This window comes from Ostrea edulis, chromosome 5 (assembly GCF_947568905.1).
Source record: "Ostrea edulis chromosome 5, xbOstEdul1.1, whole genome shotgun sequence".
Classification (NCBI taxonomy): Eukaryota; Metazoa; Mollusca; class Bivalvia; order Ostreida; family Ostreidae; genus Ostrea; species Ostrea edulis.
In genome coordinates, this window is record NC_079168.1 from 34,324,033 (window position 1) to 34,336,525 (window position 12,493).

General features: G+C 33.3%; 1 protein-coding gene across 7 annotated transcripts in view; it reads right to left on the bottom strand.

Annotated features, from left to right (window-relative positions):
- Positions 1–12,493, bottom strand: part of LOC125649227 (uncharacterized) — a 78,608-nt gene that overhangs the window by 51,750 nt on the left and 14,365 nt on the right. For 5 of the 7 annotated variants that reach the window (XM_048876573.2, XM_048876570.2, XM_048876571.2 and 2 more), the window contains 3 exons: positions 6,637–6,921; positions 6,136–6,245; positions 4,787–4,814 (listed from right to left, as the gene is read on the bottom strand). In XM_048876573.2, the coding sequence (XP_048732530.1) occupies positions 4,787–4,814; positions 6,136–6,245; positions 6,637–6,921 (423 nt within the window). The remainder of the gene's footprint in view (positions 1–4,786; positions 4,815–6,135; positions 6,246–6,636; positions 6,922–12,493) is intronic. The other 2 variants (XM_056165865.1, XM_048876574.2) reach the window with 1 other exon arrangement.

The following is a 12,493-nucleotide window of genomic DNA, read 5'->3' on the forward strand; positions in this document are numbered from 1 at the left end:
TTTACATAATTCCAGATTCCATCTGGTGGATTGATATGAAAGACCCTTGGTCATTACAGAAGCTGCTCTTATCAATGCAATATGTATTACAGAGCATGAATGTTAAATAAACAAATTATATTGACATCTTTAAGATTTCACAATAGTCAAAACAGTCATTAAGTATGGCAATAGTATCATTGCAATTTTCACCTCCTGTATGTGTACTTAAGACATGTATGAAATGCTTCAGTGAATTTGAAATTTAAATGCAATAAGAAATATTGCACTGCTTGATGTAATCACAAATTAGCTCCTCTGTCATGCAAGATACTAAATTACTAGATAATCTTTTATTTTGGCACAACTATAAATAGCATTTTCACATGGGCACCAAAGGCACTAAATTAGGAATTCCACTTAAATGAGTACACATACAGAAATTTGTCTGATAAGTGACTTGTAAATTTGTTAGTTTACAAAAGTAATAACATGCATGGTTTTCTTACTGATAGTTAATCAGAATCAAAGTATGAAATGAACCACAATCTGGACATATTCAAATAACTATATTTTTGGTGCCATGGGAACATTTTAAAATAGCCGTCACCAAACCCTTAAACTGGCCAATTCATGCTCATTTTCTGTTCTTTTCACCACCAATCAACCAAAATAACAACAATTTAAAACATGAAGCAATAGACACTGTTAGTATTAAATGATAAATTAGTACAAGTAAAAGAAACCAATGACAGAAAAGCCCAAGAAATATTGATAGCTTCACAGAAGATAAATGATTAAATCGGAGGTAAGTAGAAAATGATATGCTTGACAAATACACATATACAAGCTGCCAAGACGAAGTAGAATTGTTAAGTGCCAGCACTTACCACAAAAGAGTAATTAGCTGATTATTAGTAATGAGCTCCATGATTCAGTGCATGAAAAACAATGGGAATATAGATGTTACTTAATGGAATGACAAAATCTTTACAGCCACGTTGCACAATATGCAGGATCAATATTGAATCTATATTCAAAGCACAGTTAGTATATTAATACATTTAGGAACAATAGTTTTTAGAAATAACTGCTTAATGGAAATCCTTTTAATTACCATTTAATATTCTGAAAGGCTTGGCTAACAAGCTAATATTGAGGACAAAGAACAATAACTCTTTCTAGAATTCGGTGGATTTGTCATATACAAATTTCCACAGACATTACAACATCAATTGTGTGCCAAAGTGAATACAACTAACTCGTAAATATTTTTTAAAAGATAGATCTATGAGGTACATTAAAATTGATAACTTAAGCATGAAGCTTTTAAGCAGAATAGAATGGTTAAAGTTTGGTGCAGTTTTTTACAAATTACTAAATAATACAAGAGAGTTCACACACACAAACTACAATTCCGAGAATATTTATCAAAAATTTGGTAGCTATGACCACAAGTATCATATATTATTATATATTATTGATCAAGGCATGTAGATCCTAAGCTTCTATATATGACCATCTGTCAAACAATGTAATACAGTTTACACAAATCATTCTAAAAAATAATGCACGTATATCACTTCCAGATGGAATTTTCCCCCTTTAAATATAATCTAGTAACCCAAGTATATAATCTTCATTACAACAAATGTGTGTTTAATCAATGACAAATAAAAACCAAAGGGTTTCAACAAAAACTAACAATTTTACAATTTGACTTGCATGTTTTCTAACATCAAAATTAAATAGCTCTGGTATATAGTTTTTAGAGATATTCAATTAAAAGAAAACTAAATGCAGTTGTATGAAATGGTGCAACATTTATCAATAGGATAGAAGGAAGTCAGAGAATCATAACGTGTACACTGTTTTTATACCAGTGTTGTGTTCAATGACTTACCGGGAGCTGGGCTGTTTGATACCATTGTCAATACATGAGCTACCCAATGAGCAAACATTATTATCATATGCAGTGGGTTCTTTTTCTTTCTTTTTCTCTCCATATTCTTAACACTTTATTTTGTATTAAAGTAATAAATCACCTTTTTGAACTTCATTACAAAAAAGTATAACCAAAATGTCTTTTGACTGATGTTTTTCCTAAAGCACTCATTAATTTTTCTTTCCCAAAACTTTTATACTACTGTTGCAAAAATGACAAATGAAAGTATTGGATCCATTTCAATTTTTCAAAATATGCATGTTGGCAACAACAGAGTCCAATTTTCTTTTGTGCATCTATGGAGACCCAAGGCCACAATGCTCAACTGAATCACCTGGGCACCGAGAAATGAAATGTCATACAATGACCACACACTGGGCCAGTGACCTAAATAATCTTAATAGTATACAGTACGTAACAATTTCACCATTGCTTCATTCTTCAAGTAACTGTTCATATACACTGTATTTAAAATGATGCCTCCTAGGAACTAAAAATAATGATTTCAGTACAAGGTCTATAGACTACAATGCTCATCAGTGTTAACTTGCTCACACAGAAGATTTGGAGCCTTAATAGTTGTTCCACACAAAACCAAGACCTGTCATTAGAAAACTGTGTACTACATATCACTTGCACTGCATCCATTTCTCATCCATTGGTTCTAAAAAATTAATTCATATTAACTTAACCATTTTGTTTTGCTATTTTCCTTGGATACCGTATATACAGTATGTGTCAATCCCTTTACTGAATGAAGTTAAATGCCATCTAACTATGGATGCTTTGTGGTAAATCTGACTGAGAGTGGATATGTAGTTCCAGAGAAGCAATTTATGTGAAAGTTAATGACACCAAAAATGACAGACAATGGACAAATTATGTTAAGTAAAGCTCAGTTAAGTCAATAGCTTATGTGAACTAATGAATTTGTATCTTCATTTTACAGTACATGTACATGCATATTCTGGAGAAGAAAAGTTTTTTAAAGATTTTTATGCACAGTCTTTCATAAAACTGTAGATGCACTCGTGCATTGAGGTTCATAATTTGAACAATCTTCATGTGAGACTTGTTACTTGGCTTTATTAAGATTTGACAGGGAGCTTGACTTGAATGAATTTGAAATGTTTGCATATTTGGTAGATGAGGAAATTTGCCATAATTAAAAGTGCTAATTAAAATTCATTATTATTGTTTCATTCTGCGAATTTAAACTATTTTCAGTTTTTACTTAAGTATCTTCTTTCACCACAAAAGTATGCTTGAAAAATAATTTGAAAACTTGTGCTCTTGCTGTTCATTAGAAGTGTATTTCTACGTAAAACTCTGGTTCCATTCTAGTGGCTATTAAAACCCACTGAGGTCATCATTTGAACAAATTTGAATTTGTACGGAATAAGGAAGCTGACGGCCTAAATTTTGTTATCTCTAATTCAAAGACTCTGCAAAACATCCTATATTCAATATTTCTTAATCAGCTTCCTATAGGAATTTCAACTCGTTACGAGATTCAAAAACTCATGATCTATTTATTGCTTAATCCACTGGTCTTAGCCACACAATTTAAAAGGACAAGAAGCATGACTGATATTTATCTAAGCATTTGAGTCAGTCATCATTACAAACTTGCACAAATCTTTATCAGGCAAATGACAGACACACTTAAATCAGAAAAGTTTATCCTAGACTTCAGCTGAGGTAGTGTCAACATCATGATTACTAAGAAATCCAATGTCAAGGACATGAAGAGTAGCAAATTCTTTATCTGACCACTGTCCTCTAGAGACCTTGGTCTGATATTTATTCATATTATATGCTAAAATCCATATCATATGTCATATCAGCCCGAAGGTATTGATATGGGGCCCCGAGGGCTGATATGACAAATGATATGAAAATTGGCATGTAATATTCTATTTATCATATAATGCGCTTTTTCATGCTTAAATATTGTAAATGAACGGTATTAAGTTTTTGACTTTTTTTTTTTAAATTTGATATGGAGTCAAAGAGTTTATTTCATAAAATATTATACTTTTTATCATATGCAGGTTACATTTTGGCATTTTAAAGGTACATCAAGGAATATTTAATACATCACTTTACTATGGTTAAAATCTTGATACAATGATTTACTTTGGTAAGAACTTAGGTACATTGATTTACTATAGTGGTATATTTTTAATACATTGATAAACTATGGTAAAAACTTTGATACATTAATTGTGATTAACTGAGGTATAAATTTACTACAGTAAAAACTTTGATACATTAATTTACCATGGAAAATACTCGATACCTTGATTGTTATGAGCAAATATGTAATTTTTGAATGGATATGAATTTTTGTATGCCAGTCTGATATGTGATATGGAATTTCGGACCGGTCATTGATATAGGTGATTGTGACGTCATCTATATCACGCTCAGAACGGCATAATCATTACCAAGTATATGATGATAAACAATATCCTTCACTTTCTTTATGTTGACAAAATTATTCCCTTCAACTTAAATTAATTATATCATATGACGGGTTTTTCTCTATCAAATTTATAAACACTGTCAATTATTTATCGAAAGAAGATTCATGCTCAAGACATCATTTCCTTGTCACACCACATTAACATCACAATATTTACAGTCTGTGTTGGGGATAACACATTCAACCAGAACTGATGCATCTTCAGTGATTTGTGCTGAGAATTATTGCCATTTAAGAAAATTCTCTTACCTGAGGAGGCAGAGAAACTAGCAGCTACTACAGAAAAATGCTGCCTGTGCCAACACTGCTACAGGTAGTAGTAAAAACATCACTCAATAATTATGAAATTGATAGCTTACATGACTCACTCTCACCTTCTTTAGCTTTGGTTCTTCTCTCTTCCTGTCAATAGAAATTATTTTATTAAACTTTATTTTACTACAAACAACACAACACACAAATTCATTATTTATAAATTTAAGACAGAAATTGTTACCATAGAACAAATTTAATAACAGATTCAGATGCTTTATTTTCAATTTTATTTACATTGCTGATCCTTTCAACGAGAGTTCTGCAAGGAAGGGCATATCCCGTCACAGTGAGCGTCTACAAGCTTTTTCTATGAAGTCCCTTTGTGACCTTGACCTTAGACCTTTTGACCCCAAAATTGATAGGGTTCTTCCTCTCTTGATAACTAAGCTATACATTCAAATTACAATTTAAGATGCTAAAAAACTTTGGAACTACCTAGGCCAAGAACTACTAGGTATGGTAAACAGTCGTTCAGCTATGCAGCCGCCACGCTGTGGAACTCCTTACCTAACCATGTAAGGGAAATTTCCACCTTCAATCAATTTAGGACATTCATTGACACTTGGAGGGGGGGGGACGGGGGGACTACAGATGCAGCTCCTGTCGAGGACAAGCATGGAGGTGCATGGCTGAATGAATGCATCTTTTATGTTTATGTTTGCAGTTTGTTTCTTCATTTTATACAAACTTTGCAGTCTTTCATCTACTTTAAAGCTAAATTTTGTTTGAAAGTTTCATTTCATTTTTCTTCTTACTCTTTTTTCTCCCCAACTTTTTTCCATACATTGTAACTTATTTGTTGTAATGTTCACTTTGTTACCATAGGGAAATAATTTTATGGACTGTACCCAGATGGATGGTCAGACATGTTCATTCCTATGTACCATCCACACTGTAACTGATATATCCACATTACTTGTTAGATATTCGAGACTTAAAAACATTACAAAGGTGTAAAGTATTTTCAGTGCTGGAGTCTTGAAGTCCCACCCTGGGGTCTGACTCTACACACAGGAATTGTGAATTTTACAATTTTGGTAGACACCTCCTAACACATCCCTAGGACACAAACCCGGGTGCATTTTGACAGAGAGTTGTAAATTTCAGTTTTGGTAAAGAATTTCTTGCACATCAGTAGAAATTAAAACGGATCAAACCTTTTTTGTACGATAAGCCTGTTGCACACTGCAAGAGGGACGAATAAATATAAATCACAACAGATCACGAGTGATTCCTATATAGTGTTAAGAGTCAATTTTCACAATAATTACTGTATCTTTTTAGCCATCATTTCCAAAATCTTAGGTATACACAGAATACATATATTTTTTAAATCTTACCTTGAATGGAGCAAATTTTTCACCTTACCACATAGAGACGTTTACTTGTGCCCTATGTCACCACTCACCTGAGCACTTCTATTAACTGGGGGTTGTGTCAGTTCTGGAATGTCTACTGAACTGTCTTTTTGATACTGTTTTTGTAACAAAACATCTGTCTCCTCATCTGTGTCAAAGTCTGCAAGAAAATTGAAAATGTACCGTTATAAGATGACATATGACAGAGAAAAAAGTTTCTTGGTTCATCAGGAATTTCATGCATGCTCATAGCATATGACAAGAGTCACTTAACAAGGCAGCTGAAACTTTCATTACATTAGATGCAAGAGTATTGTCACACTAATTTCTTGAAACATGCACGCAAATAATTGTTATTTTTTACAACATTTATCATGTCATTTTCAAAGCAGGCCATTCAAAGTTCAAGCTCTTTTTCCTGATAAAAAATTTCTCACATGAGAATACTCAACAGAACAAGAAAATATAAAAGTTAGCATTCAATTACATAACAAAATTATCAGAAATTCAGCATACACATCTTTTTCGGACAAGAGAAATTTTCGGAATACCTCCAGGCTTTTGCTTGACATAAGATGTTTTAGAAGGTGCTTCAACATCACTGCCATAGTCATCAGTGTCAGACTCAGAATTAAGTCGATTACGCTTCGAGTAGTTATATTCATTTGAGTCTGAGCTACAATCACTTTGCATTTGAGTATGGCTTGAGCCATTAACAGCTGTCTGTCTAGGACGTCCATGATCAAAGGAATCATCACGGGGAATGGAGGCATATTTTTTGCCTTTTATGTTGCGTGTATATTGCACTCCCTCTTCATCATCATCTGAATCATAACCTAGAACAAAAGAGTTAAAAGCATGCACTAGAATGAAGACATACACCATGCTTATATATATATATATACATATGAATTCAAAATTACATGAAACATAAGGTAACGAAAAATGCATTTCTACTTGTGATACATGTATAAACATTCCCATCATCAGTCACAGATCAAAATGAACTTGAATGTATCATGATATACTCGATTCCCTGTGTTCTTAGCATTGACAACTGATTTTCATGCAGCATGGGCATGGACACAGCCTTGGCATTGTAAATAATTCAATGCTACATATACAGTATTATTTTATCAGGCAATGCATAATCACCTCTTGTGCTGTTTTTTGCATTCCGTCTATATACAACAATCCCCTCCACAACCTACATGGCATATTCTCAAAAGTGCTCTTGAATAACATAGTACTGTGATCTTTGTGTAAGACAGCGAGCCTATCAGTTTAAATGAAATTGGGTACCAAATAAACTCAAAACCGTGCACACAAGAAATTTCAGATTTTCCCTTCATGTGAACCTTTTACATTTAACATTGAAAAACAATAGGGTCTTTAATCTGCAAGATAGCATCCCTGCAAAGGGTAATACTACTCCGGACATAAATGTATATGTTTCCAAAACATTCCTCGTTATGATAGAGCTTGAAAACCAATCTTATCTTTAAGTTTGGTACTATTTATGAATGCTTGAAAAAGAAGAGGTCAGTGACTTTTTAAAGTCAATCTGATAAAACTACAGATCTCTCTCACATAGCACATAGCATGCTATACACTATTTGAGAGATCAGTAGTTTCATCAAATTGCTGAATAGTCACCTGAATATGGACAAGTTGCCCATAGACCACAACGCTCATCTGGGTCACCTTGACATAGCTGTTTTTTACCCTCATTCACATCCCATAACAAATTTTGAACCCAACTTAGTTCAATGGGATTACAATTTAACTGAACTTTAATCCACACAACACGAGGATGCTTCATTATCAATATCAATATGACTTAACAGTCTTAATGTTCTGGAGATCTTTTAAAGAATTTTCCCCCTGTATTCAAGTATTATGTAAATTTTGACCCACCCACCCCCCAATTTTAGCCACTCTCTAACCTCAGGGATGGGGACAGGAGGTTAGGTATGGGGTGCAAAAAATTCACACATTTAAGCAGAGGACTTTTGTAGATAATGATTATATATGCAATTTATCTCCCATTTATATAAGAATATCAGAGAGACATGATTCTATAATATCTAATTATTATATTTACCCTGCTGAAAAGGCTGACCCTGACTGGAGGGCAATGAATTTTTAAATCAAAAAGTAGAAGGCTTTTACTACATTATAACAAACCATTCATATGGTGGTCCCTTTTCTGCTCCTCCTAAATACTTTATTTTATTTCTATCTAGTGTATTTTATTTCTATCTGGTGTAAGTAAAATCATAGTAGTTTTTTAAATGTTATGGATATTAAACAGTACATGACCATATTGAAGCCACCCTTGACTTCGAACCTCTACCCTTGGGGTTGTGAAATTCACAAATTTGGTACATCTATTTCTGCTTTTCCTGTTTTGCCCCATTGTTATTAAAACCCCTACCCTTGGAATCATAAAATTTTTAATTTTAGTAAAGGGCTACCTGCTCCTTCTAAATACATTCTTGACTGCATTAGTGACCCTTTGTATTAAACGACTCTCTGCCTTATGCAACCATATTTTGCCCATTCCAACACAATTTCTAATATAAATTGACTGTATTAAACGACCCCCTGCCTTACGCAACAAGCACCTGTACTTTTCTGCCCTAAAACAATACTTAACTGCTTTAAACAACTTTGAGATGACGATCCCTCACAATGAGAGTACTGGTACTCTGTTTATTCTTGGGTCTTGAGTGATGTTCGTGAGAAAATATGGCATCCCAAACCAAAGTCTCACTAGACAATATCAAATCAAAGCGATAAAAAAAACAGCCAAAAGAATAGCAGAGGAGTTCAGCATCAAGAAAACCCAGATACAGAATATCTATAAATGAAAAAAGAGCTACATAATTTGGAGAATCCTAATGTGTCTGTAAGTTTCATAACTTCTATTTCTAAAAGAGAATCCTAACATGTCTGTAAGTTCCATCACTTCTATTTCTAAATGACAAAGGTACAATACTAACTCTGCATTGTCTAAAGATGTAGTTAGCCAAAGAATTAACATTACATGATGATGATCTATCAGTTATGCTCAGGTGAGCTAAAAACGTACGATGGAAAAGTTACTAGTGCAGCGAATGCACCTTTCAAACTCAGAAAAACTAAATGGCTTCAGTTTTTTATATCAAAAGTAACATTCATTTCTTTTAATGTTACTCCATAGAGAAATCATGTCCTAGACAAATAATTCTATCTCTTTTACCTGTGACCTTGATTTTTACCAAAGGAGCAAAGTTCAGGGTCACAGTACATGATCCTGTTATAAGCATTCTTTGAACCAAATATACACCTCAACTGTCTTTCCATTATTATAAAGTTATGGCCTGAAATATGTATTTCTAACATATTGACCAGTTACCTTGATTTTCTTACGGTAATTGATATTAATCCAAGGTCATGACAAATTGTCTGGTAATAATCAACTCTTGTGCCTATTATGAACTACTATCCCTCCACTATAAAGTTCTGCCCCACAGAATGTTACTAACTCTCTTATCAGTGACCTTTGGCCAAATGACCTTATTCTGGGTCATGACACACTGTTTGGTAATAAGAAATTCTTGTGTCAAGCATGAGCTTCTATTACTATTGTTGTGTCCCAAACAGATTTTCATAACATTTTTAATTCTAGACCTTTATCTTAGCAAAAAACTACAATTCAGTATCAATACATATCATCTGCTCATTAGCAACCATTCTGCTTAGCATCAACCTCTAGCATCTCTCCTTTACAAAGTTATGGACCTGAAATAAATCTAAATTCTTTTAATTGATAGCCTTAAAGTTGGTTTAGGGTCAGTTGACTGTTATTAAACAACTTTGTATAAGTACATGTATGAGCATTTAATGTCTCTTCATTACAAACTTGTGGTCTCAACAAATATTTCTTACCATTTCTTTTTACTAATGACTTCGAACTTGACCAATCACCTTGGGACTTGAATCCCTGACTCAAAGGCCTTGAGTTTCACAATTCTAATAGAAGCTTCCGTGCTTATCTTTACTATGCTTGTCCTCAGTTCAAGAATTTTAAAGAAAAAATTCACTTTAACTACTATGAACCACAGATCCCCAGTCTAGCATCAAAGCCCATGACCTTGGGACCTTGACTTTCAAACTTTTATAGAGGCCTCTTCCTTTATCACTATCATGGACTAAGTTTGATCATTTGACAAGTCCATGACCCAAGGACCATGACTTTCAGATTTCTTTAGAGGCTTCTCTGTTTATCATTTTCAGCAACAAGTTTGATTATTCACTTTATAACCAGTAGTGGCACAAAAACCCTGACCAGGAGCTATAAAATTCACATTTTGGTAGAGTCATCCTATATATACATGGCATAGTAATTCTGCTATATGTCCTATAATGAAAAAAATGATTTTTTAATTATTACATCAGTTTTTAAGGTTTTGATCCCACCCTCATAATTCGGACCCCCCCCCCCCCCCCCCCCCCCCTTCATTGATGTACATATCAATTCTGGTAAAAAGTGACCCAGTAACATCTGATAAAACTTTTAAATTGTTCAAATATCAATGCATGATTAACAATGGACAACTCACAATAGGTCACCTGTCCTGAATTACTCTGGTGAACTTTAAACAAGGTTAGAAATGAAGCTTAAATCAATTTAGGAATTTCTCTTCCAGTGGCCTTGACCTTTTACATTTCACCTTGAAAACCGATAGAAACTCAGATCTTTATTTAAGGTACAATTACTGAAAGTTTGATTTGAAAATCAGATAGGAAATCTTAAGTAGCTTAAAATATAGGTGCATTTAGGGCTACTTTAAATGATGAAGTGGGACAGAGTGCATTTACAGTCAGTGAGGAAGATAATAAAAAATATTAAAAGCTGCCTCTCATTAGAGATGTAAATGTAGGGAATATAAAATATCATCAAAATACTAAAATGAAAACATAAAAGCAATGTCGTATTTGTAAGTACATGTAATACCCTTGATATGGTATGTAAGAGCAACAAATCATGTAATAAGCATTTCATTGTTTATTCATCCTAAATACTTATTACTTAATTGTGTATAAATCAAATTCGGATGATGAAACTGCATATGAGAAACTTACCGTGTACAATCACTAATGCAATCATGGGCATTTGTCCTATACACCATGCGTTAACAAATTATTGCCTTATTGTGTTTAGAGTTCTCTAAAGAAAAATCACTCAGATGCATCTGGAATGCTGATCTTTATGCAAGATAATATTCTAGCAATTCTCGAGAAAAATTAAATGGGGAATATAGCTTGTGTGCAAGGAATTTCATTTCCAGCATCCTTGAAAACCTAAAGGTACCATCCCTGCAAGTTTGGTAAAAATCAGATAAGAAATGTCACTTAAATCCTGTACACAAGACTGAAACCGTGAACACATACAGGCAGGTCACTACATGTCCTGCTGTAAATATGTTGTAAGGGGATCTAGAACTGACCAGTACTTTTTCGAGGAGTTAAGCACATTTCAAATTCTTTATCTAAACTGGAGTAGCCAAACTAGCTGCGTGATTCTTCAAAAGTTTCTTATAGAACACCAATGAAAGACTAGTACATGTTTACATATACATGTATTGCATTTCTACCAAGTCCATAATAATACATACATGTACCTAATAGCTGCAGGTCATGCTCAGTTAGAAACAGAATATAGCTATCATGTATGTATTAAGAGGATGCATCATTTGTTAGTACATATACTATTTAAAACTAGTAGTCTAGAATTACTATTTCTCTTTTACACAATCTATTGTAATTACAACAACTGCATATCCATGAAATGAGACTAGCATGCTTTTAAACTTTTCATTTTGTTTGGACAATTGTGTCCAACTACTTAACATCTAGGCCTACATTCTACATCTAAATCAAGTAATCAATTACATGGGGTTGGAAATTTTGTAAATGCTTTGGGTCATTTTCTAAAAGCTTTGGTCATTTGTAATTCACTCTTGGTTATTTTCATAGTTTCTTGTCCAAATACACTTTAAGGAAGTTTAAAATTCACATTTCTTAATGTCCATTCCTGATTGTTATGGTTATCGTTAGGTTTTATTCACTAAAACAAATGATAACAATATGCAAGTGATTTTCAAAGGCTCAAACTTTAATCTCTGAAAGTTCTCGATCTCCAAAGTAATTTCCGCTCTAATTTTTTTCTCTCTATATAAATGAGCAAATTTACTCCTAATCTCTCAAAACTCTCAGAAGTAAAATTCAAGTTTCATTATATAAAATTTCTTATAATTTACTCTCCATACCTTCAAGTACTAATTGCTGATACAAGCCATAGTGACTGGTATAACACAGCATAGACTGGGAACAGCTTAATAGAGTTTGATTATTCATTAA